This window comes from Ceratotherium simum, chromosome 33 (genome assembly GCF_057802395.1).
Source record: "Ceratotherium simum simum isolate JZ-2026a chromosome 33, ASM5780239v1, whole genome shotgun sequence".
Classification (NCBI taxonomy): Eukaryota; Metazoa; Chordata; class Mammalia; order Perissodactyla; family Rhinocerotidae; genus Ceratotherium; species Ceratotherium simum.
Window position 1 is genome coordinate 28,494,785 of NC_141932.1, and position 25,539 is coordinate 28,520,323.

At 58.0% G+C, this 25,539-nt stretch overlaps 1 protein-coding gene across 9 annotated transcripts in view; it reads left to right on the forward strand.

Annotated features, from left to right (window-relative positions):
* Nucleotides 1-13,634: 13,634 nt before the first annotated feature.
* The window catches only part of PEPD (peptidase D), a 118,045-nt gene continuing 106,140 nt past the window's right edge, over nucleotides 13,635-25,539 (forward strand). For 6 of the 9 annotated variants that reach the window (XR_015549518.1, XR_015549519.1, XM_087421830.1 and 3 more), the window contains exons 1-3: nucleotides 21,563-21,657; nucleotides 22,287-22,470; nucleotides 24,455-24,582. Coding sequence is in view for 7 of the 9 variants with exons in the window: in XM_087421830.1 (XP_087277956.1) it covers nucleotides 21,578-21,657; nucleotides 22,287-22,470; nucleotides 24,455-24,582 (392 nt within the window). In the remaining 2 variants the exon portion in view is untranslated. Of the gene's footprint in view, nucleotides 13,704-21,394; nucleotides 21,421-21,562; nucleotides 21,658-22,286; nucleotides 22,471-24,454; nucleotides 24,583-25,539 lie in introns of those variants that run through there. The other 3 variants (XM_087421831.1, XM_087421835.1, XM_087421832.1) reach the window with 2 other exon arrangements.

Here is a 25,539-nt window from a genome sequence, read left to right on the forward strand (position 1 = left end):
ACGCCGGGCCTCAGAGCCTCCTGCAGAGGTGGGATGGGCCCGCTCACATCCCACCTGCCTTCTCTCCAGCGTAAGGGGTAGAGGGTGTGAGAGGGAAACAAAGCCGGACGCTAGTTAAGGGCGGTAAAGACACATCTTGTTTCGTAACTACTGCGCCAGGAGGAGGAGACTTCCTGTAGAACTGAGCTCCGCTCCTCCGTGCAGGGGCGACTGGGCGGTATAAAGGGAGAATGAGGAAAAGGGAGGGGAGAGAGCGGGGGGCTGAGCAGACTCAGGGATGTGGAAAACTGCAGAGAGCAGGCGGGGTGGTCAATGCGATTAGGCCTCTGGCTTTGCCAGCTGGCTCTTAGGGAAGTTGCTCCCACCCTCCCCCAGAGGCTGGGAGACAGGGGCCCTGTCTCTGGTGTCTGCTGGACAAGCAGGAAATTCTGGCAGCCTTGAGCTTTCCCAGGCAGGAACTGAAGGGGGGCTGGGCTGCCCCAGGGCTGCAGCCTTGAGCTGTCAGAAGCCGTGCTAGAATTTGTTCCAATCACTCTGGGTGTGTGGGGGTGGGGTGCTGAGAGTCTGCAGTCCTTCAGGCCAAGGCTGAGACCTAGTTGAGGAGAAGGCTCAGAGGAGCCTGAGTTTGGTCAAAGAGAAGCTCTCGAGGAGAGGGAGGCGGACATGTGCCCCGCCTTCCTAGCACGCAGTTCTAGTGGGGGAAGACGGAGAAGTCAACGGGCCTCCAGGAGGGTGCGGGTGAGGAGGAAAATGCAAGAGTGTGGGCACACAGAGGGGGACGCCTAAGCAGACAGGAGGCTGGGCCGTCAGGGAAGGAGGGAAAGAGTCCATGTGGTACCTGAGGGGGGTGGAGGCAGGAGGTAGCAGGGAGGACAAGTGTCTGAGGTGGGGAAACAGGGTCTTTGATGTGAGGGTTGGAAGCAGAAGAGCCAGTGTGTCAGGAATGTGGAATTTGGGGAGGAGGGCGGGGGCCGCAGTGAAAGATGGGGCTGAGCTGACAACAGGGGGCAGGTGGAGTGGTACCCATGTTGGAGGCCCCAAGCCCAGAGGCTCCGTTCAATTGCGGCTGGGGGTGGGATCCAGATACAGCGTTGTTAAAAGCTCTCCCAGTGATTCTGGGGCTGGCCCGGTGGCGTAGTGGTTGAGTTCATGCGCTCCGCCTCTGGCGGCCTGGGGTTCACAGGTTCGGATCCCGGGGGCGGACCTGCACACCACTCTTCAAGCCATGCTGTGGCAGCATCCCACATATAAAGTAGAGGAAGATGGGCACCGATGATAGCCCAGGGCCAATCTTCCTCAGCAAAAAAAGGATTGGCAATAGGTGTTAGCTCAGGGCTAATCTTCCTCACCAAAAAAAAAAAAAAAAGGCTCTCCAGGTGATTCTAAGATGTGGCCTTCCCTGAGACCTCACTGCTTTAGCCTAAGGGTGATGTGGCTTCCCTGAAGGGCTGTGAGAAGCCTGGAGGGACAAGATCAGATCTCTTATTTAAAGGATCACTGGGCAGAAGCTGGGAATGCCTCATGGAAGGTTCTAGCGATAACCCAGGGTGAGAGAGAGGTGGCCTGGTCCAGGCCAGTGGGGGCAGGAGAGGGGAGGGATTCCAGAGATATTTAGGGGCAGAACCGGCAGCATTTGGTGACAGTACCTGGGATGCCAGGTGAGGTGACAACAGAATTCCGTGTGGACAGCTGGCTGCATGGTCACTGGGATGGGGAATATCAATGGGGGCAGGGGTCAAGTATCATTTGAGGATGATACCTGAGAGGTGCCAGGGGCAGGGCACTCCTGCGCACCCAGGAGTGGCGTTGCTGGGCCAGGGCGAGCACGCTGTTTTAAGGTTGCAAGCGAATGGCTTCCTTCCCAGGTTTCACGAGTCGTCCAGGCTGAATGTGAAGATGGAGACAGGATTTGGGGTGGGTGGCGAAGGGACAAAGAGGACGAGGGTGCAGGGCTCATGGGCAGCCTTCAGGAGGCAGGAGCAGAGTGGAGACAACAGGACCCAGTGGGGAACCAGTGGTGAAGCTGGTTGGAAGATAGGAGAGCCTGCCCAGGGAGCACCCCCACCTTCCCTCTTGTGGGACCCTTGCCCCACTGTCCCTGCTGGCAGTGCTGGGAGGACTCTTTCTTGAAGCTTTCTTAGTCCTGGATTCCAGTAGAATCAACCAAGGAGTTTTCAAAACTCCCCCTGTCCTGTCTCCATTCCTGGGAATTCTGATTCACTTGGTCTGGGATGATGCTCAGGCACTAGTGTCTTTTAAAGTCTCTCCAGGAGATTCCACTGGAAGCTGGGCAGAGGACTATGGGGCCTCGTGTAGTAGTGGTCCCTGAGATCACAGCTGGTCCGTCTAACTGCCCAGTGTAGACCACTGGCAAACATTGTCAGGTAGGGCTCTCGGTTGCAAACAATAAAAATGGACTTGAGCAAATGTATGCTGTCAGGTCCTCACCGGAAGGATGTGAGGCGGCTCTCAGAACCTGCTGAGGCCAGGGTTGGGGAAAGAACTCGTGGGGCCCTGCTGGCCCAGGGGTCATTACTCCCTCCGCAGCCTGCTCAGCTGCCTGCCCTGGCTCTGACTGCGGCTCTCCTGCAGCCACCGTGGATCTTTCCTGACTGAGCTGGGACCCTGGGCAGGGCACTGGCCTGGTCATGCTTGGGGCCTGCATGCCCAGCAGCCCTCAAGAGAGAAAGGGTGTTGGGGCACGGGGCAGCCACAGTGACAGTGCCCCATGGGCCCTGGCAAGATGGGGGTGGTGTGGAGAATGCCCTGCACCTGTTCTGGAAGGGGTTACACTGAGAGGGATGAATACCCCCAAGTGGACGATGGTGTCAGTGACTCCCCACCATAGGCCTTTGTCACTTTCTCTCCAGTGGCCCAGATTCTGCAGCCAGTGCTAGAGCCCCAGAAACAGGGGATCCGAGTGAGCACTTGGTTGGGCCCCTTGGGTCCCAGCAGGACAGAGACTGACCCAGCAGTGTCCTTGGCCCCCTCCCTAAACTGTCCTGGTCTTCTCACAAACAGTGTGACGCTCACCAGCCAGTCTGGATAGTGTCCCCTCTTGCTGTGGTCACTGTTGGCATTATCTGGCTGGGGGTTACAGTCCCTCTGTGAGCTGGCTTTGAGGTCATTCATGGCACAGCATGTTTCCTGGAGTCCCCAGCAAGCCCCCTGGGAGCCCAGGTGCCCCTCTGACCTCTGGGTCTCTGGGAGGAGGGGGCAGGCCGGTGGGCCTGTGAGGGCTGCTGAGGAGCGGCTTCTCCCCCCTCCCCAGTGGACTGAGCCCCTCCCCTCACTTCCCTCCCCTGGCTCAGGGCTCAGGTGCTGGCAGCAATCTCTGAATCCATGGAAACCACAGAGGAGGCTGGAACACGGGAGGCAGGAGGGGGCTGAGGCTGTCTCGAAGACCCTGGAGGTGGGGAGGGGGATAGTCCCTTCCTGGATGAGTAAAAGCCCTAAACACCATCTCTCTCTCACCAGCAACCACGCCGCCAAAGGGCCGGCTCCCACTTCTCTCCAGGCAGTAGAAACCAGGGCAGGAGAAGGGTTGGTTCTCTGGGAGGAGCTAGCAGGCCCTGGGGGCAGGATCGGGGGAGAGGAGATGGGGAACAGGGGTTGGGGACTGCAGGTCAGGTAGTGGTTGCTGTGAGGAGGTGGGGGTCAGGGGTCAGAGGCGGGTGTTGGCAGAGCCTGGGGCCCTGGGGCTGGGAGGTGGAGGTTGGGAGATGGGGGTCAGTGGTGGAGAGAGGCGGAGTTTTGAAGGGAGGGGTCAGGAGTTAGGGAGTCAGGGTGGGGGGCATCAGTGGAGAGGTGGGGTTGGGCACACAGGGTCTGGGCTCCCATGAGCCATGGTGGTCCCCCCCTCCAATGGCCCCAACTGTCGTCTTGGCACTGCCCTGGAGCCCTCTGTCCACCATCCTCGTAAATAATAACCAGGCCTTTTCCTTCAAAACACAAATCAACCAACTGCCCCTCCCGACAGAGTCTGAAGTGTGACTCTGGTGCCAGGAGCTGGGGGATGGGGACACACCAGGGTGGGGGTGCAGGGGCAGCTGGGGGCTGCTGCAATGGATTCCAGGGCCCGGATTAAAGCAAGCTCCCCAGGTGCAAGGGAGCCCCACGGGCTGTGGAGCCTTCCTGAGACCGAGATTTTCTTCTTTAAAGTGGTTTTATAATTAATAAATTATAAAAATGTATGATTACATTCTGCTTTTTAAAAAATTAGACCGTTAGCTAAAGACAGAGCCGCCTTCTAGTTCTCTCATGCTACCCTCCTCCACTCCCTGAAGACAACACTTTGGTTCATTTTCTTCCAGACATTTTAAGTGCTTCTACAACATAAACACGTGTCCAGGGAGAATTCATAGACTGTCTATCGTTTCATGGGTTTGTAAATATTAATGGCAGGACACAGTATGCACCATTCTTCAACTTCTCCCTCAACAAAGTGCTGTTGAGATATCTCGGTGTCGATACCTGTAGATCTAGGACATTCCTTTAACTGGTCTCACAGCACGCGAGCAGACGAGAGTTCACTTATGAATGAACATGGAGATTGCTACCAATTTTTCACCATCACAAATAATGCTGCAATGAACGTGCTGGTTTATTCCTCCTTGTGCTCGCGATGCGGATGTTCTTTAGGGTAGATGATGAAAATTGCAATTACAGGTCAGAAGGCTTAGCGGTAATTTTTTGGTTTTATTAGATATTTCAAAAGTGCTCTCCAAACTAGCCATTCCAGTTTATTTTCCCACAGCCTTATAACATTTGGTCTCAGCAGGCTTTTACTCGATGCCGGTCTTGGGGTGGGAGTGACGGGCTAACAGGCTCTCTGGCCAGCAGGGGCTGGGGCCCTGTGGGTACCATGGCTCCCTTCGCCAGGCCAGTGAGCTTTCCTGACCGGGCTGTGGGGAGGGCAGAAGGAGTGGGCCTCACAGAGAATGGGGCTGGAGAGGGCCTTGGGCATGAAGGGCCCTCACTGGGGGGAAGGGAGGGAATGAGCTCATGGGTAATGGGGGTTGATGAACTCACGGTTGATGCCCAGCACCCATGCTTCATCCCTGGAGAGGCAGCCGTCAGGGCCTGGTAGTAGGATGCATGAACTGAAGGCACCAGAGAGGTTGAGCTGCCTTGAGCAGCTGCAACACAATGAGCCCCAAACCGGGCCACAAACCACAGGCCGCTGGAGTGCTGGTTATAAATCCAGGTGCCTGCGCCACACCTCTGCCCACCAAATCAGGATCTCTGAGGGGTGGGCTACATGTGCCCCATCTTTGCCCCTGACAACCACACAGGAGGAGCTTGGGGCTTGTCCCTCTGCTGGGTGGGCCTTCCCCAGGGGACTCAGACCCCCTTAGAAAGGGTCCTTAGTCTTCACATAGCAAGTGTCCCCTGGTGACAGAGGGACAAAGTCTGCCCTTGGTGCCAGGTCCAAAGCTAAAATTGGTTTTCTGTGCAGCCAGTTCTGCAGCCTGGAGTTCAGGCACATCCACAAAGATTCCATGAGCTCTTCTCTGCCCAGTTTTGGCCTCCTTCTCCCTCAAGCAAAGGTGGTGACGGGTGGAGATTTTAGGTCCATTTTCTCTCAGATCCCCGTGAAGGTAGGCCCAGCGCCCACCCCGACCCAGCACTGGGGCTGAGGCTCCCGGCTGCCCGGCCTCACCACGGAGGGAGCTGGCAGAGGCCACGCACTGGGCGGACAGCTGGTCCTGCAGGTGAGTTCGTGATCTGGGAACTGAGAGGAGAGGCCTCTTCTGAGGAGCCATGTGTGCAGAACCTCCTGCCGCCGGCATTTCCACTGTGACGATTTTCAGCAAATTCTCCCTCAAGCCCTAAATATTGATCTCCGAGACTTAGAAATAAAATTGTGATGTTCCAAAAAACTGTTTGAACTGAATGTTTAAAAAAGATGGGGAAGGGAGAGACCCTTGCCAGCTCATCACACTGCGGGTGAACTTGGCGTCTGATTCCGAGATAGTGCTACTCTCTGGACAGAGCACAGCAGTGGCAACTTCTTGGGTATCTATTAATCTTTTGAAAAGACGCTCGGGACATAGTGTCCAGTGCTGGAAGTGGGTGGGCGCTCAGCTCAGACAGTCTGAGCCTTGGGCTTGGGGAGGGGCGTCTGCAGCAGGACCTGGTCTTCAACTCCATGAGAAGGTGTGTTGCTTTGGGAAGAATGGTGCTCTCCTCATGCTCTGTCCTCAGCCTCCCATAAGGTTTGGATGTGTCTGAGCAAGTCTGGCCTAGGGGTGAGCTCCCTATGATTGTCACCTCTCAGTTACCCATCTAGGCCACCCGGGTACGTCCCATGCTGTGTGCACCCCATGCTGGCCTTGCTTTGGGGTGTGACAGTGCAGGCCAAGTTTCCAGCCTGGGCTCACCGGCTTTTGGTGCACATGAGGCTCCATTGACATAATCATTCGGATTTAATTGGCTCCAGCTGCATCTGTTACAGGGGCCCTCCAGTCACCTCGAAAGTCTCTTCCAGGTGTTCCTGGGTGTCCCCAGAGGGATTCTGACAGAAACTCACAGAGTCCTCCCACTTTCTGTGCTTCAAGTCTGCTGCCCAGGAAGCCCCACTGGGGGCACCATGTCTCTGCACCACTGTTCCCCGCCTTGTGCAGCAACGCAGCTATGTGGGGGTGCCGCCTTTCGGTGCCCCTAAGACAGTGCAACTACACGATGTCAGGGCAGCATCGAGGTCCCTGCAGCCTTCTCTGAGCTGAAGCCAGGCTGTGCTCCAGGCAGAGGTGAGGTGAGGGCCACACTTTCTCCCCAGGGCCCCACAGCGGTGCTGCCAGGACACTCCATCTCCAGAGTTCCTTGTGGAAGCAGCCCCTACAGCATCGGTCCCCAGCCTCGTCCCTGGAGTGGTGGTCCCAGGCTCTCCTCCCTCTGCCCTGTCAGTTTTGATAACCTAGCATAACAAACCATCCAATGTAATGGCTCCAAACAGCCATTTATATAGTTCAGGATTCTGGAGGCGGGCTTGGCTGGTCTCTGCTGGACTCCTTCATAGGTCTGCTGTCAGCCGTCAGGCCAGCCTCGTCTGTGTGTCTGTTGGTTGGCAGGCTGTCGAACAGGCATCTTCCACTCTGGCAGGCTAGCTAGGGCATCTTCACACGGTGGCAGGGCTCCTGAGAGCAGCAAGGGGGTAAGCCCCCGTGGGTGAGCACCTTCCAAGGCCTCTGCTTTTGCTAGTGTCTCCTTATCCAGAGTCAGTCCTGCGGCCACCCCAGATTCAAAGGGCTGGTGAAATAAACTCCACTCCTGGATGGGGGGGGCTGAGCATCGCTAAGCAAGGGCATGGGCACAGCAAGCAGAAGAACCTGAGGCCAATTTTGCATCTATTACATGTCCCTAACCCCTCTCACCAACCTCCTTGCAGATTCTCTTCCTACATGCAATCCACATTTACAAGCAGAACCCTGCAAGCTGAAGTCTCGGCTGGCCCGAGGCCCTCGGTGCAGCCAGGAACCCCCTCTCTGCAGCCTTCCGCACTCACTCTCGTTTCCCCGCATCTCTTCAGCATCTCTGTGTTTGGCTGGACTGCCAGCCCACGTGCAGGTAGCCCAGAGCTGGCTTAAGGGGGCCAGGCAGCCCCAGGTCCCAGCCAGTCCTCTTGAAGGGAGTGAGTGCTGACCACCTGGACACGGGGTTATGGACTCACCCCTCTGTGTCAAAGTTGCTCTGTAGGTGGGCAGGGCTGAGAGTGACCTCACAGGGCATCTTGCCCACCTCCACGCCTTGGGCATAAGGGTCCTAGTCCTCTCTTGCTGTCCCTCCTTCTCACATGACCACTGAAATAAGGACGGCAGCCCTCATGAGCAGCAGCTGTGCTGAGTGGCTAATCGAGTCAACAATCCTCCAAGCTGAGACTCATCACCCTCACTTTACTGACGAGGAAGCTGGGGCTCAGAAAGGTTGGGTAACTTTCCTAGCGCCACACTGTGAGTAAACAGCAAAGCCCGACGCTGGACCTAGGCTCCTGCATCCACATTCCTAACCACCGTGTCCGTGCTCTCTAATAATAAGTATCATCATAAGGAAAGTGACCACTGCCACATTGGTACAGTGCTCAACTGTCCCCAAGTGCCCTGGTGGTCAAGGCCTCCTCTGCCCCTTGGAACTGCCCCATAAAGGAGGCAAAGATTGTCTCCGTCTCCACGTGGGGAAAGTGAGGACCAGAGAAGTCGGAGGACCCAGGCTTCTCATTTTGAAATCCATGCGCTTCTTTCTCCACCACACGATTTCTAATGGCCATTTTGTGCTTGGGGACATTTATTTGTCAATGATATGGAGGCAGGGCCAGAGAAGACCTTTAAAGCCGAAGAAACGAAAATTATGTATCCTCCCATGTAAACAGAAAATAAAAACCGTGAAACAAGAAACTCACACTTGTGCTGAAATGAAAATTGCTGCATTCTAGACTTTCTGCTTGCAATATTCAAGACAGTTTATTCAAGGTAAACTTTTTAAGGTTGTATGTGGAAGGAGTTGCTGGCCCCCCACTGTGTGTCATAGGGGTTTGTGCATATCTGCGGGCATCTCAACCCCAGAATGTTTGGAGACCAGGACTCAGTGAGATGCCAGTTATCCAATCCTCCCCTCCCCGACACCCTACAGAAGCCAAAAGGGACAAGACAGCCAGAGCATGGGCACGAGGCTTGGGCTTTGCGACTGGCTGCACTACCCACCAAGGGCTTTGCTGGGCAGTGAGTGAAGCCTGGAGGCCAGGTCAGTCCAAGGCTATGCCCAAGGGCAGAGGCGGTAGCAAGGGTTCTGGGCAGCAGTGTGTGGTGTGGCCTGGCTGTGTGCTCAGTACCAACCTGCCTGGCTCCTGCCTGTTTTCCAAGCCTGCCTCTCCTTCAAATGTACCGCCTGATGTCCCTCCAACACACCCCTCTTCTGCTGAGGTAGCCAAACTCAGGGGCTGTTGCTATAAGGAACCTTGATGAGTGTTGGTGTTCAGACGGGAAGGGGCTGCAGGCAGGTAGGCAGGGGGCCTCGGCAGTCACCGGGGGAGTGGCGAGGAGGCCACAGGAAGGGAGAGGTCCGGGAGAGACAAGGCACTGAGGAAGAAGAGGGGACAGGTGTAAGGTCAGAAGAGGGAGGAGTCACAGGTGACCCCAGTCTTGATGGTGGCATGGACAGGTTGGGTGGCCACTGGGGACACAGTCTGTGGTGACTTCATGAAGAGCTGAAAGCATCTTCCTTCAAATGCCACCCTCACGGGACCCCACGAGAGGGCCGGTTGTGAATGTCAGTGGGAACAACAGAGACGGTCAGTAACGGGGAGTGGGCAGTAGGGAGCCATCCCCCGGGGAGATTTCTCTCCAGGACAGAAGCCACAGAACCAAATTCCCCTGCTCTGGGACTCTGTACTCACACTTCGGAAATTAGGAATTTCATTCATTTTTATTAAGATCTTGAAATGTGGTAACAAAGTTACACCAATGACTAGCCCAGCACAACGTGGGGAAAAAAATGCAATAAAGGTGAAAGCAATAAAAGTAGTGAGACCAGCCACTCCGCATTGGTAGACTAGGAAGAAATAAAAGTAATTATCACCTGCGCAGCCTGGCCAGCCCCCTCCGTGAGCGCGGAAGAAAGCCATTTCAGAACTTTATTTCCTGTATTGAATGTCAATAATTGGATGTATTTATACGTCTCTCTGGAAGAAAACAGCTTGTGATTTCAAGATGAGAAAACAGTCTTCCAAAGAGTGAAAAACAATATATTCCCCATTTTCACACACACACAACGAGCCTGTTTCCGTGGATGTGTTTAAGGTGCTGCTGGAATGATTTGCCTTTCTGAAGCCACCGTTCCATTTCTCATCTTGAATTGCCTCGTAGACCTCGGCAAAGCACTCAGCAGGGACCCCTTCATCTGAGGTGGTGAGGGCTTCCTAGGGAGGGCCCCTTGGCTACTGCCCGCCTCTATTCTGCAGGAAGATGGATACCCAGGCGGGCCAGGCTGGGGAGCAAGGGCAGGAGGAGGATGACGTGATGTGGGGACTCCTCTGAGGGGCTGACGGATGGTGGTGACAGCCGTGGCGTGGTCCTGGAGGAAGGAACAGGCCACACTGGCCTCAGGAGCAGGAGAACTATGGCTGCCGCTGCTAACACGGCAAAGGCTGAAGGCTGACATTTGCCAGAACCATGATGGAGAGGCAGCCTCCTGGGCGTTTCATTTCCATCACTCTCCTTCCTTCCCCACTTGGGAAGAGGTCGGGTGGGAATACACCCCTCCTGCCCCCCATCTCATGCCCACACTCCTCTGTTCAGTCTATTTGGTGCTGCTTTTCTGAGCCCAGTCTTTTATTCTCAGCAAAAGCTAACAAACAGTCACAAAATGCCCGAATGACACCCCAGGTGGGGCTGGTGTCCCATGCGGGTGACACAGAACCTCTTGTAGGCTCTTTCCAGTTCCCTCCTCCAACCCTCCTGAGACCTGGGCTCGGACTGCACCACTTTCCTGCTCAGAATCCCTCCGTAACTCCCCACTCTTCACGGGAGGAAATAGCAGCACACACCCCTCTGTGTGAGGGCTCTGCAGCCCTCCCAGACGGTGGGCTCCTCGGGCATGATGCTGAGGGCCCCTCCTCCTCCTCTGCCCCCAGACTCTGTCCCCGACCCCTCACAGTGTGGCCCATCACAGAGTGGCCCCATGGCAACAGCTTGGTAGCTAGAGGCAGAGCCAGCATCCAGGCCACCTCCAGTGTGGTCTCACAGAGCCCTCAGGCAGACCAGTGTCCTCGGCATGCAGCAAAAGATGGATGGCACCCACATCACGGCTCTTTCCGGGGACTCCCCTGCAAGGCCCCAAGCGTGGCTCATGAGTCAGAGTCTGGCTGGTCGCCACCTCTGGGCCTGCCATCTCCAGGCAGCCGGCTGTCAGCAGTGTCCCAGGAGCTGCAAAAGCATGGTGGCTAGATGGAGGGGGTGGGCAGAGCAGGGAAAGCTGGCAGGACACAGTGTCACAGGGACACGGGGAGTCACAGGAGCTCCAGGGAGGAGCCTTCCAGGGACCAAGTTCCTTTTGTGGGTCTCCGGCTGGGGCAGGGCACTTCTGGAGAGTCACGATGCTCTGGTTGCTGGGCCGGCTGGGCACAGACACCTCCCAGCCACACGTAGGTCACTAAGAAGGGAGACTGTTTCAGCCAAGGGCCTGTGACCTCAGAGGTGACACCGAGTGAGGCCTGAGCGTGCTGGCTGGCGCTCTCCCTTGCTGATTTACACACTCCCGCTCCAACTCTCTAAAATCAATCTTCCCCAATTGCCTCCTGGCTCCCAGCAGCGTCCCAGGTCTGCCCTGCATGAGTAACTATGCAATCTTCTCCCACTTCCAGGACCGCTTCTCCCGGAGTCCCTGCCAGAGCTCTGATGGCGGGGCGGGGGAGACAGCCCTACCTGAGCCTCTGATGAGGAAGAGTGGTGTGGGGAGCAGCCTTGCTGGAGCTCTGATGGGGAGGGGTGAGGGGTGGCAGGGCATCTCTCTGTGCCAGGTTCATGTACCTGGCAGGGCAGGCCCACGGTCCAGACAGGCCTGGGTGGGCAAGAATCATGGGCAGGGCCTCCCTATTACTGCTCACAAACAAGAGCGCCCCACTCAGTTGGTAGGTGCTCTCTCCCTATTATTTTGTGGATGTTTAGGATAATTAACTTCTTTTTCATATTAATAAACACTCAGAGCTGGCAGTTGGCTTAATTTTGACATATTTTATGTCAAAAGAATTGGAGGAGAGCTGTGATTAGCTTGGGGGCAGGTTTTCCTTCCACAAGGGAGCATGAACATTCTGCTCATCCTTTGTTTTTTTTAAGTGTCACTTATTAGGGAATTGAGTGTCTTTAGCTGAAGGCAGAGCAACTGCTTAAGAGGGTGCCCCGAGTTCTTGGGGAGCCTGGCCCTAGCAGTGGCGGGTAGGGCCTGTGCCTCTGCTCTCCTCCCTGGAAACCAGCGAGAGGGCAGACAGACCCTCTCTGGGGTCCTGCCTGGAGGACAGAGACCCCAAGAGTTGCTGTGTGCAGTGGGAAAGGGGAGTAAGGACGCCGGCCCCCTCTTCATCACCTCTCCTCTGCTTTATCTGGGTCAGGGAGGCGGCAAGGGCTACCTCGAGGTGCTACCTTCCTCCTCACAGTTTTGGCCTCTTTGGCTGTGCCACAAGCTAATGGTGCCTGGACGCTTGCTCATGAAATCCTACAGCAGCCCCACGAGGGGTGTACCGTGAGCTCCCATCTGACGGATGCGGAAACAAGGGCTGGTGCTGGGACTGGAAGCAGCCATGTGGCATCCCCCACCCTTCTTATGGCCCAGCTTGATTCCTCCCTGTATTTAAGGGACCTGCTCTCTTCTCAGCTTTGTGGGGACAAACAGCAGCTGAGTCTCCATCTCACAGCCCCTGGTGCCCCCTTAGCTCAACCATGGTGACCCACATCCTTGTCTTGACAAAGAAACAAGAAGCATCCCCAGACCCAAGCCCTCAACCAGAAGTTTCTTCCAGCTGTGAGACTGCTGGGGGCTGGGGTCAGGAGCTCCATGGGCATGTGTTGGGCCCCACCTCCTGTCCATACACATCTGCACACCCTGGTGTGGCCCAGAACTGGAGGGCCACCACCGCCCCCAGCTGTGGGCCCTCTTCCTTCACAAGCCAGTGTGGGTCACTACCCAGGGATGCGACTGCATGACTCAGCCCCTGTGTGAGCTCAGGTGAGTTACCTACCTCTCTGGGCCTCAGTTTCCTCATCTGTAAAATGGCATTAAGGACAGAGTCTACCTGTCCTTAACAGGGCTGTTGTGAGGATTCAATGAGCTACCATTTGTAAAGTATTGAGGCACAGTAAGTGCTCCGTACCTCTTGGCAATAGGTAGTAGTATTATTATTCCAAGGCACACGCAGCACAGGGAGCTCCCCAAAACATCTGCTTCCCATCCCTCTCCCTGCCCCCCACCCCCCAACTCTCTGGAGGACCCTGCACCCAACACCAGTGTCTGCAGGGCAGAGGGGGATGCTCTCTGGTAGATTCTCTCTCCTGAACTGCGCCCTCCACGTGCCCATTTCTCCCCAGCCCACTTGACTGGTCTCTCTGCCTCCAAGTCCTTCTCCATCCTGCAGCTGAGGAAGCTTGGAAAGGTCTTAGCAGACCTAACTCCCTAGCTTCATATTCAAGGCCCTGCAGGATCTGACCCTTGCTTACTCCGAGGCCACACCTCTCACTCCCAAACCCCCTCTCCTGGACACTGAACTATTTGGGTTACTCCAACTGCCCCGGCCTGTGCTCAAGCCATTTTCCTTCTTAAGCAACAGCTGTCACCCTCCCTGGATTGGGTCAGAGTCGCTCTCTCCCATGGTGTCCATCTCCAGACGGTCTGGGACGCCAGGTAGGGAGCGGAAGCAGAATCAAGACCTCCACTGCCTCGGGTCACTCCCTCCTATTCTCGATAGGCCTCTGCCCGCGCCCCCCAGGCCCCGCCCCTCGCCTGCAGCCAGCAGCCGGCGAGTAGACAGATCCTCGCTCCCTCCAGGGCTCCGCCCCTCCGGGTCCTGCGGCGCCGGGCGCTGGAGGGGGCGGGGCAGGGAGCCGGCCCCGCCCAGGCCCCGCCCCAGGCCCCGCCCCCCGCAGTGGGACCCGGCGGGGCCTCGCTGACGCCGCGCTTCACGTGACGCTGAGCGGGGCGAGCATGGCGGTGGCCGCCGGGTGAGTGCTGCTCCGGTCCCCGTCCCTGGCTCTGGCCCTGGCCCTGGCCCGGCGGCGCGGAGAGGGGCCTGGGCCTCCGGGCTGGACGGTGGGCGACAGCCCCCGCCGCCGGGCCGCGTGCCCGCCCGGCGCTGTGTGGACGCGGACAGCGTGCTCCGAGTCGGGGCCGCGCTGTGCCCGCAGCTCCCCGCGCCGCTGCCCACGGGTCGTCGGGGCCGCCCTGGCGCCCAGGCCCCCCGCGCGTGGGGCGGGCCACCCTGCGGCCCGGGTGGGGTCTCGGGTGGACACGCGTGTTCACGGCCGCGAACCTCGGTCGGGAAGGCGGCGTTGCCAGGGCGCCAGGGACCCGGCCCTCCCCGGAGGCAGCGGTGTTTGCGATGGGTTTGGACTCACCTCCCCAGCGGGCATTCCCCACTTCCTTCAGGGCCCAGATGTTACCTCCTCCGAGAAACCTTCCCTAAGCACCTATGCTACTTTTTGTCGCACTTATCACCACCTGGGAATCTGTATAGGACATTGATTTTTACTTGTTTCTTGTCTTCTCCCATTTAGAATGTAAGGGCGGGCCTTTCTCTGGCTCACCCCTGGGCCTCACATGTGCGGTGTCTTGCACACAGTAGGTGCTCCATAAATGCTACTGCATGAAAGCATGGGTGAATGGTCTTAGTGGGAGGACGTGTGGAAAGATGGGCCCACTGAAACGTTGGGGAGAGTGTAACAGATGAGGGAACATTGGGCAGAGGTTGAGAGAGAAATGTTGAGAGTTCAGAGTGCTCTGGGGACAGGGGCATGGGGTGCACGCGGTGCTGGAGGGTGTGGTGCCCCAGGTGGCTTCTCCAGACTTTGTCCTGAGGGGCTGGAGTGTTAATCTGCTCATATCTGCTCTTTAGACTGTCGCTCCCCTGGGCTGTGTGTGAGTTCAGGGGGAGGCCTGATCCTGAAAGGCGTGTGGGCCTGGTGGTGCTGGGGCTTGAAGGGGTGGTGGTACAGATGCCGGGCTGGGAACTGAGGTCGGAATGGGGGAACTGGTGGACTGAATACATCTGTCTTTTTGGGAGGTGGGTAGAATGGCAACAGAAAATGGCCCCCTCAGTTGGCCCCCAGGGTTGGGAGAGCTTAGGACACACCAATCAGACATTGAGTGGGCACCTGCTGTATTCCAGGACCAGTGCTAGGCCTACCTTTAGGTGTTCATGGGGCAGACGGACACATGGGACTCTGTCATCCGTCTGTCTGCCCCAGTCTTGCTGTGCGCCATGGAGAGGCAGGGGCTCTGAGCTCAGGGGAGAGTGTGGGTAGGCTTCACTCACTGGATGACATTTGTGCGGGTCCTCGAGCACCCCTCAGACACAGAACTGTGTGTGTGAAGTCCCAGATGAGTGTCAGGGATCCCAGGATCGGTCCTTGAACCCAGCCTGTGACCCCGTCTTAATGAACAGAGTGACCAGTAGGTATAGGCTGGTGCCCGGATGTGGGTTTGTTACCCCTGTATCTGGGCCAGCCACGTGGTCACAGGGAGTTCCAGAGGCTGTGTTTGGGTTCAGGGCTTCATGCTGGCCTGAGGCCTGTGCTCCCCTGAAGGTACAGAGAAGCCAGGCTGGTGATTGGATGGGGGTGAGCCTGGAGCTGGCTGAATCCTGGAAAGAGGGCTCTTACAGCAAAGCTGATTCTCTGGGCCATGGGTGGGGTGAGCAAGGGGGTAAAACGAGTGACAGCGGTCTTGGAGGGGTGCACTGTTTTAAGGGAGACCTGACAGATGCAGGGAGCTTGATAGGATCTCCTTGGCAAGGGCCATCCCAGGCCAGTATGGGGCCGCCCTGTCTGACACTTTGAGCCTGAGGTCAAGCCCCAGCAGCTTCCTTAAGGGGAGGACGCTTCAAGTGTGTTTCCAGCAAAGCTTGGTGCCCAGCTACACACACAGGACAGATCAGGGTGTCAAGTGTAATGAGGCCCTGCACCATCAAGTCATGGCCACGGGCTCCCTGGGAGTCAGATAGGATTGCCTGTAGAGTCCTCCCAGAGCCTGGGCCAGCGGTGGCCGCGAGAGTCCCGGGTGACTGGAATGTGCTCCGTGTAATTTGGGAAGCAGTGGATGCCCTAAGCTAGCATCTCAGATTCGGCTAGAAACTCAAGATGCTCCTCTGGGGAGTGTTTCAGGGTTGATCTTGCTCTGTCCTGCCAGCCTGGGCAGGGACTTCAAGTTTGAGACAAAGTGTCCCACAGCCCCTAGAGGTTCTGTTCTGAGGTCACCTCCAGCCTCCTGTCCCATGGCATTTGGTGGGAAGGAGCCCTGCCTTCTTGAACTTTCCATGGGTGAGACTTCCCTGCTGCCCCTGGACTTGCCTGCATCTGTTCCCCCTCATGGCTTTTTCCTTTCTCCTCTTCGCTTTGCCCACTCACCTGCTGGCCCCGGAGTCCCCGTGTCCTCTGACATAATTGTTTGCAGACCCAGCTTAGATGTTCCTCCTAGAAGCCTTTCCAGTCCCCTTCCCTCCCGGCCTCCAGTAAAGACTGCCTGCTCAGAACTCTGGAGAATCCCAGTTCTTCCCACCAGCAGCACACTTTTCCACGTCTGCACTCCTGTCCGTCGTGGTTGGGAGAGGGTTTGCTTCCCTGCATGCCTCTGCTGGCATCCTTGGAGACCGGGGACTGGGGACCGGTTCAGTTTGTGTCTTCAGGGCCAGCCTGTGGCCGCCCTTTGCTCGTGACATGGTGCCGAATGAATATAAGGGGGATGTAGATCCCCCTTATAGAGTAATCTAAATTAGAATAATCTAATTTAGAGTAATTACTAATTTAGAATAATCTAAATTAGTCCAACATTCCATCCCACTTTCCGTGATCGAGGAAAGGAGTAGTGGGTGGGAGGGGGCACAGAATTCTGAGTAGGGTGAAGAAAAATCTTTAATTCTTTAACCGAGTGGCTCCCAGGGAGCCGCTGTCCCCAGAGAAGCAGCAGGTAAGCTGCCCTGGATATGTACCTGTTGGGTCATAGGTCAGGCTGGAGTCAGCATTCTTCTGGAGAGAAAGTATGTGGAGGAGTCAGGTTTTGGATCAGAGCCTGTTTCCCCACCTCATGTGAACCTTGTGCTCCTAGAGCAGAGGTGCCAGGCTGACCCTGGGACTGGGGTAGGGGTGGATCTGCGGGAGGCAGGCTGGCAGCTGAGTGCCCCTTTGCCCTCCCTGGGCCTGGTCCTGACTCCACACAGCCCTCTGTGTCCCTGTGTGTGCTCAGCCCCCTCGCCCTCCTCAGGAGAGGAGGAGGCGGAGTGGGAGATGCTGACCAGCAGCTGCGAGGCCCCCTCCAGCCGGGGTGAGCGGACTGGCTGAGGGTGAGGAAGCAGCCCGGTCCTTGGCTGGCCTCTCTTGCCGGGAGTGTGGCCCCCTCCAGAAGTGGCTTCACGTTCCAGAGCAGGGATCTTTTCCTTGTCTGTGCCATGGACCCCATGGGCATCAATGAGACCTTTATATCCTTCTCCCCATGGTATTTTAAAATGCATGAAATAAAATACAGATGATTACAAGGAAAACCAATTATGTTGAAATGCAGTTATGAAAATGTGAAAAAATAAATTTGTGATATAGTAATATGTGCTTCTTCACTAACACATTAAGTATTAAAGCTAGCAGCAGGTCTAAAACCACCTTAATTCTGAAGTAGTGTGAGCAGAAGTTGCATTTTGAGATACTGCGGCAGCAGTAATGTGATATGATAATACGTGTGCTTTCTGTTGGACGATTCGCACACACACTGCTGATGCTGCTGTAGCTAGTTGCTTACATTAGTAATTGAAGAAAATGTAAATTTAAGAAGTTAGAGAAAACAAAGTTACATTTTTTCCCCATCCAAGTAGATGGAGTCCCTAAATTCTCTGTGTGAATCCCCAAGGGTCCACAGGCCTTGGGAGAGAACCTGTCAGGGGACCATTGAGGGCAGAGGAGGGGGTGGCTCAGTTCTGATTTGGGGGGACAGGGACAGGTTGCTGGAGCAGTGGCATCACACCTTCCCTTGGGGCTGGCCCCACTCGTGGTCACTCTGTTCGTGGCCTTGGCCGCTTACGAGGCCTTGGTGGTTGTCAGGGGGCGGCCGGCCCGTGGGGGCCAGCCCTGGTTCTGTGGGTCTCTGACGCCCTGGAGCCGTTGTCCACCAGCCCCTGCTGTTCTCCCGGGCGTTGCCTGTGTGCTCAGCTGCCCGCACTAAAGCGTGCCTTGTTTACACTGGGCCTCGGGGACGACCTGGCTTTGGCCTTTGACATTCTGGGTGCCAGTTAGCGGAAGCTCCAGCGGAAGCTGGCGCAGGTGTTTTATTAGTGCTGCTTTTGCTGAACTTGCAGGGAGAAGTCACCCGCCGTGGCTCTGGGCCCAGCAGTCTCTTTCAGGGTTTGGTTTATGCCGCGAGAAATCAGAGGGCACGTCTCTATAAACCTGGATTCGGGCGCTCTGCAGTGATGAATGACCACCCCACATCGGCCTGCCGGGTGGCCCAGGCTGGGCTGCCCTTCTCTGTTCTGGCTGAGCCCCATGCAGCGTTAGCTAGGATTGTAGATTTTCTTCGCAGTGGCAGCTGACTGGTCACAGAGAGGGTGCCTTGTTCAGTTTCCTGTCCTTATCTGGGCAGCGTGGCCCTTGGTCTGGAAGGGCCCAGTCTGAGTGTCCTGAGGGATTTAGTCCTGTCAGAAGGTTCTGGACAAGAGGAGGCCCAGCCCTTCGGAGAGCCTTCCAGGTGCGGGCGTGCTGGAGACCAGGTAGAGCTGGTGCTTGTGTGTTGAAGGAGGGCGGCCGGGCAGAGGGCGAGGATGGTGGGATGAGGTGAGCAGGGCTGGGCTCTGCTGGCTGGGGGGCCAAGGTGGGCACTTTCAGCCAGTTGTGCTGTTGAGTCCACGCGGATCGGGGCAACCTCGGCCGAGGCCGTCTGCAGCCGTGCCTCGGTGTCGTTCCCTCTGTGCTGCTGAGGAGTTTGTGGAGATGAGGTTCTTCTCTTGCCCACCCCCTCTCGTGGGCTGTGCTGAGTGAGGGAAGGAGTGGGGGGCTGTGGGGCACCCTGTGCAGGGGTGCTGGCGGCTGCACTTTCAGTTCCTGACAGCGTGGCCAGCTGGGATGCCGGCGTGTTTGCACGCTGTCGCCTCTGCCCCTTCATCCTTATAGTGGCCCGGCTTAGAGGAAGCCCTGGCCTCTTGTGTCCGCCCTCCTGGCGGGCGAGTGAGGGCCTGGGCCTGGGGAGGAGGGGGGACTTCCAGTCCTGACAGCGTGTGTGGGGTGTGCACGACCCTCCACCCTTCCTGGCCAGGCCAGGGCCCGAGGGTTCTTCCTGTCCTGCTGGGGCTGATGCGGCAACTTCTGCCCTGCACAGCTGTGTGTGGCCCACGTTGTGGCAGCTGTTCACTCAGCAAATATTTATTGAGCACTTGCGGGGTGGCAGACAGGGTGACCAGAGCAGAGCCAGGTCTCTGTCATCAGGGGGTTCCATTCCAGTGGGTGGAGGCGGACTCACCAGTGAGCTCCAGCAAACACCCTGCATTTATGTTAGCAGGTGGAATGTATCCCTTCAGCCAGGGACCTGCCTGAGCCGGTAGTTCACTCACAGGGGTGACTGAAGAGTTAATGCAGGGTCGGTTTACAGAGCTGTGGGCAGGGTCCGGGAGCTGGGAGAGGAGAGGGGGGCAGCTGGTCAGGAACCAGCGGGGCTGTGCCGTGGCCCGGGTGGAGGGACTACCCGCCATGGGCCATCGTAGCTCCAGGGTCCCGCATGGAGGGAGCCGGGGAGTGGATTCTCCGTCCTCCTCCCTCTTCTCCTCCCGCTCCTGCCCCCTCCAGTCTCCTGGGGGGCCTCCCACTGGCTAGCCCCCCTAGAGGCCAGAGGCAGGGAGCATGCTGCTAAAGTTCTTGTAGGCCAGCCCCGGGCAGAGCAGGGGAGAGCAGATCCAGAGGGTGAGTGGAGGAAACCCAGCCCTGTGCTAAGTGGGGCATGGGCAGGGGAGAGAGCTGCAGGTTTAAGGGGGAAGCCAGGAGGGCCACCCAGAGCAGCTGCCATTGGAGCCAAGATGTGCAGGAGGTGTCACCTGTTTGTGTGTCCCTGGCCAGGTGAGCGTGGGAGGTTCCCGAGGCCTCTCCATGCCGCATGCTGTGAGGGAAGGGTCCATCTGCCCTGCTGTCACTGCAGTCCGGGCAGGGTCCTCTCTTGTGCCAGCTCAGGCTGTCCCTGCCCTCCTCTATTTCCATGCCCACTCGCTCCCGCTGGCCAGAGAGCACCTGCCTAACTCCTCCTGTACCCCCTGGGCTTGCCCACCCACCTTCCTAGCCCAGCTCACTGCTGGGACTGCCCTTCCTTCCTCCTTTAGTTCTTCATTCTGCCCCTAATCATTCATTCTGCCCTCTTTTAGGCGCCGGGAAGGAGGCAAGGGCCCTGCCTACCGGAGCTTACATTTTACCTGGGGAGACAGGCGAGGAAATAGATACTGTTAGGCAGTGATGCATGCTCTAGAGAGGAATGAAGGGAGAAGGGGATAAGGTTTGGATGGGGATATGGAAAAGCTTCTGGGAAGAGGGGGGCATTTCTGCAGAGGCCTGGATAAAGCGAGAACTGGAGCCATGTGGGCACTGGGAGAAGAACACCCCCAGAGGGAACAGCAGTGGCCAAGGCCCTGAGTGGGAGCGTTCTCAGTGCTCAGGGTAGAGCAGCGAAGAGCGAGAAGGCCTGTCCATTCTTGGGGGGCTGGACCCCTTAGCACCTCGTGGCTGGGGAGTAAGCCTGCACTTTGTTCAAGTGCAGTAGGAAGTCGGAGGGGTGAGCAGGGCAATGCCTGCTCGGATTTGCATTTGTAAAGGGTCCCTCCAGGTGGGTGCCCACAGGCTGTGGGGGAAGCTGGGACTGAGAGAGCAGTGACCAGGTCCCTGCAGGTGTCCAGGCGGGAGGTGCGGAGGGAGGTGGGGATGAGCCACGCTGGGGAGGAAGGGGTCAGATGCTGGCTGAGTGTTGAAGGGAGGGGAGACAGGCTTTGCTGGTGGGTTGGAGATGGAATGAGAGAGAGTTGAGGATGGCCCTGGCCACTGAGAGGGCAGAGCAGCCTTTCTGTGAAGTGAGGGGGTGGGGAGGGGTGGGTTTGGTGGAGCAGAAGAGGGCGGGCCGTTTGGAAAGGGGTGCCGGGTGGCAGTGGCATTTGTGAATTTGGAAGGGATGTCATGGGCCTGTGGGGGTCCGTGGTACTTAAAGCCGAGGGCGCGGGTGGGCTTGGCTGTGCTGGGGGAGGGAGTGCAGTTAGGTTAGAGGTCCGGGACCCAGCCCTGGGGCTCCAGCGTGGTGGTCAGCTGAGGAGGGAGGGAGACCGAGGGTAGGAGAGCCTGGAGGGGCTGGTGCTGGGCAGGGTTTCAGCAGAGAGTGGCTCCCAGTGTCCTGGGCACCAAGAGGCCCATTGAGGCCTGGGAACCCATCTGCCTGGGGTCATTGTGGCCCGGCAGGGGCTGCAGTGTGGGAGGGGGTGGGCCAAGGCCTGATGGGGTGGACGGAGGAGAGCATGGGTGGCCAGGACATGGGGGCGGTGTGCTTGGGTGACCCTTCAGAGGATATTTACCACAAAGGGGGGAGGGAGATAGGCTGCTGGAGGGCATGAAAGGGGCCAAGGGAAGTGTTTTTCTTTTTTTTTTTTGTTAAGACGGGCGAGGTTCCTGTACGTCTGGATGCTGGGAATGATCCTGCAGGGGGAAAATGGATGCTGAATAGGTATGGGGGGGCCAGGGCACGCCCAGGCGGAGGAGAATTCCCAGTGGGAGCAGCTGGGTGGAGGGTCCAGGGGCAGGTGGGGTCTGGGGAGTGGGTGCCGGGAGGATCAGCTGTGTTTTCTCGGTGAAAAGGAAAGCCAGTGTGGGGGTGATGAGAGATGCCCACCTGCCCCACCCAGCGCAGCCCGGCCTCCCATGAGCTCTCAGCAGCTGTCCCTTGCTGGCTGCTCTCCTCAAGGTTAGCACCCCTGGGGCTGCCACTCACAGGGCCATGTCGCCATGGTTCCCCTTCAGTCACTCAGCACATACTCGTTGGGCTCTGCTCAGGGCCTGGCCTGATGCTGGGTGCCCTGGTGTGTGTGTGTGTGTGTTGGGGACCGGTGGGGGTCCCGTCCCAGCTGAGGAACAACCAGCCCAGGCTGTGGGGTCTGTGACTCGCAGAGAAGATGGCAGCCTGTGGGCTCGTGGGCAGGGACTGAGTGTTGTCTGGGCCAGATCACGTGTTTCTCGCATGGAAGTTCCTTGAGGGTGGGAGTTGAGTGGGTGTGTCTTCAAACCATTGCAGGCTTTCCCTCCAGGGGTCTCACCTGCCCTCTGGTTAAACAGCCCCAGCTGTCCTGTCCCCATTTGTGGTCCAGTGCTCGGGGACAGCAGGGGACGGTGTGGTTGACAAGCCGCTGTGGTCCTCAGGTGGCCCAGTAAGGGGCTGTTTCTGAGTCACAGGCAGGTCGAGCTTGGACTAGCTTGCCACGTGCTGATGGGGGTCCCACGGCAGGCTTGCCCCTCAGTCGCCTGAGACCACAGGTGGGAGACGTGCTCGGCGGTGCTGACAGGCCTGTGTGGCATTGTGTGCTCGTGTCTTTGCAGACCTTCGTTTTGGCTGGGGAACGAGACCCTGAAGGTGCCACTGGCGCTCTTTGCGCTGAACAGGCGGCGCCTGTGTGAGCGCCTGCAGAAGAACCCGGCCGTGCAGGCCCGCTCTGTCGTGCTGCTGCAGGGCGGGGAGCAGACCCAGCGCTACTGCACCGACACCGACGTCCTCTTCCGCCAGGTGAGCCCTCCAGCAGCTTCCTGCACCCCCGACTCCGAGCTGGCACTGGGCCTCCTGTGGGCCTGTCCCCCCTCCTCCGGCACTGGGCCTGGTGAATGTGGAGCAGTTTTGTCCCCCTCCCCTAGGGGGCCCTGGAGAGGCCCTCTGAAAGCAGACCGGGGCCTGGGAGCCCAGGGAGCCAGCATTCCAGGAGGCAGAGCTATCACCAGCCAGCTTCAGCTCTCTCAGGTCAGAGTACAGAAAGATGATATTCCTGGGGGAGCAAGCAAGCAAGGCTTCATGGAAGAGGCAGCATTTGGTGTGGGCCCTGAAGGCTAGGGTGAATTCTGACAGGTAGAGCTGGGGGGAGGTGGGTGTTCCAGGTGGGAGGATGGTATCCACAGGAATGAATGAGCAGAGGGTGGGCTGGGCAGCTTTCCCTGGCTGGGGAGAGGTGCAGAACGGGAGGGCTGAGTTCAGAGTCTGCCTGCAACAAGAGGACGGGGGTGCAGAGGTCTGGGAGACGGCGTGTGGCTGGGCAGCTCATCTGAGCAGGTGCTGAGCAGGAGTCAGAGGCCAGGGCTTTTGTCCCAGCTTGGCCAGTGCTGATCCTGTGATCCTCACTGGGCCTTGGCCTTGGTTTGCTCCCTTGGGAAGTGGTCCAGGGGCCCTCTGAGGTTTTGGAACCCTGTGGGGTATGGGCAGCCCAGCTGTAGGAAGCCAGCCTGGATGTGATGGCCTTGCCTGAGAAACGCTGGCATCACTCAGTTCCCAGGAACAGGAGCAAGGACACCTGACAGAAGGGCTCACCCAAAAGTCAGGGAGACCCTGAGCTGGCCCCACTCTTGTTGATCCTAGCATTGTACCCACTTTACAGATGAGGAAACCGAGGCTCAGAGGGGAAAGGACTTCGCAGAGCTGGAGTTGGAATTAATTAGAACCCCATCTCCCAACTCCAAGTCTGGTGGTGTCTTCTCCCTGCCAAGCCCAGAGCTGGGGCCGGCCGCAGCAGGACCCAGAACCTCCCTGGGGGCGGGCAGAGCCTAGGGCCATGGCCATCCAGCATCCAGGTCAGGGAGGAGGCAGGGGATCGTGAAGGGGAGCTGAGTGTGGAGAGGAGGGGACAAGGCATGACCTCCCCAGCTGGGCTATCCGCCCCACAGGGCACAGACTGGCCAAGATCTGCCGCTGACAGTGATTGCGCAGGGTTTCTTACTAAAGGCACCTTCTGCTGGCAGGCTTCCCTTCACCACGTAGTTCTGCCAGCCTCAAGCCTGCAGTCTTCTGGTTGCTGGAGACATGGAGGTCTAAATAAATTTTTTCTGACTAATCTTGGTGCTTCTTGAGGTTTATGTATTCTGTGGATTAAAAACCGATCTCTTGAATTCAGCTGTTGGCTCCCTTACTGATGTTATGCAAGGTTAATTTTAGAAGAAATCTTCCTCCACTTAATAACTTTATAGTGTTATTTTAGCTCAGTGTTTATTGCTAGACACTGAAGTCATCAGTTCCCTGGGGGTGGGAGAAGGAAGAAAGAAATCCTAAATGGAGGAATCCATTTCCGGGCCGACGTTGGCCTGGGTGTCTGGGTGGCATCTCGCCTGCCTGGGGGCAGTGGGGGTGGCAGAGAGGTGTGGGCAGGGCTGAGCCAGACCTGTGGTGCCGGTGGGCGCCCGTGTCTTGGTGTGACCTGTCAGAGGCCGTAGGGGTGTGGCTGGTGAGGTGGGGGTGCAGGCGGGGCTGGGGCATCATCAGAGGAGCCAGCCAGACTGCCCCCTGCCGGATCCTGGAAGGACAAGGTGGGCAGCCTGCAGCTGGAGCGAGGAGCAGAGTGCCGAGGTGGAGGGGTGTGTGAGGCCAGGGGTCAGTCTCTGAGGACGGTGGGCCTGAGCTGACTCTCTGGGATCGGGAAGGAAGGCACGCGGCCCGCTGCCCCATCTGGCTCCCTGTGTCTCATGCTTCTGTCCTGCTGACTGGGTGACCGGGGTCCTTGTTCCCGCCACAGGAGTCCTTCTTTCACTGGGCATTTGGCGTTACCGAGCCAGACTGCTACGGCGCGATCGACGTCGACACCGGGAAGTCGACCCTGTTTGTGCCCAGGCTTCCTGCCAGCTATGCCACCTGGTTGGGAAAGTAAGGAGCAGTCCGGGCGGTGTGACGGTGCCTGCTGACCTCTGGCCGGCAGGCGGGTGCGGGGCTGGCTCGTGGGTGGCAAGGAGGGAAAGCATAGCAGGAGGGAGGGTTGTGTTCAGGCCCCTTGATGGCCTGCTCTGGGCCAGAGCCCTGCACCCTTGGTTGGGAAGGGGTGCCAGCTGGAGCCCCAGGCTGTGGTCATGTTTGTGTGGAGGTATTGTTTATTAATCTTGACGTCCTGGATGCCCAGCTTTGTTAAAACGCCTGAGGCTGTGGCCCCCGTGGACTGTCACTCCTGCATGGCATCCACAGGAGGTGGCTACACCTTGGGTGTGGTGGGGGTTGGTTGGGGCAGGGAGGGCAGCCCGGGGCCCTTCTTGGAGGCCCGTCACTAATGTGCAGGGCGTTACTGGATGCCTGCTGTGTGCCCACCTCGGGCTGAGCTATGTGGAGCCATAGATGTGGGCCCTGGCTCCGTCGGCTCACCTGTGAGAGAGGCAGGGCAGTGGCTCCAGGGTTGTGCTATGTGAGAAGAGCTGGCCCAGAGGCCCCTCCCCCATCGTCCACAGCACCCGCCAGTTCTGGGGCCCTCGGCCGTGTCCACCCCTCCTGGGAGCCGTTCCTGCCTGCTCAGAGCCGCTGAGGCAGAGCTGTGCTTAACGGGGACGCTTGAGGTGATCAGAGGATCCGGCTAAATGCTCGCCACCTTCCGGGGTGTCATTTCTGCCTGGAGAGTGATTATTCTGGGCTGATGCATAAATTGCAGCCTTCGCTGCCTTGTGTCCCAAGTGCTCATTACTGGGGGTGCAGGCGGATCTGTGGCTGGTTTGAATGACGAGGCTGCTGCAGGGACACCTCCCTGAGCCGAGGGCCAGGGCGGGGCCTCCGCGCTTCCTCTGCTTCATGCATCGTCCTCCCCCACCAGCCCTTCGGTGCACACTCCACAGCCTCTTTTGT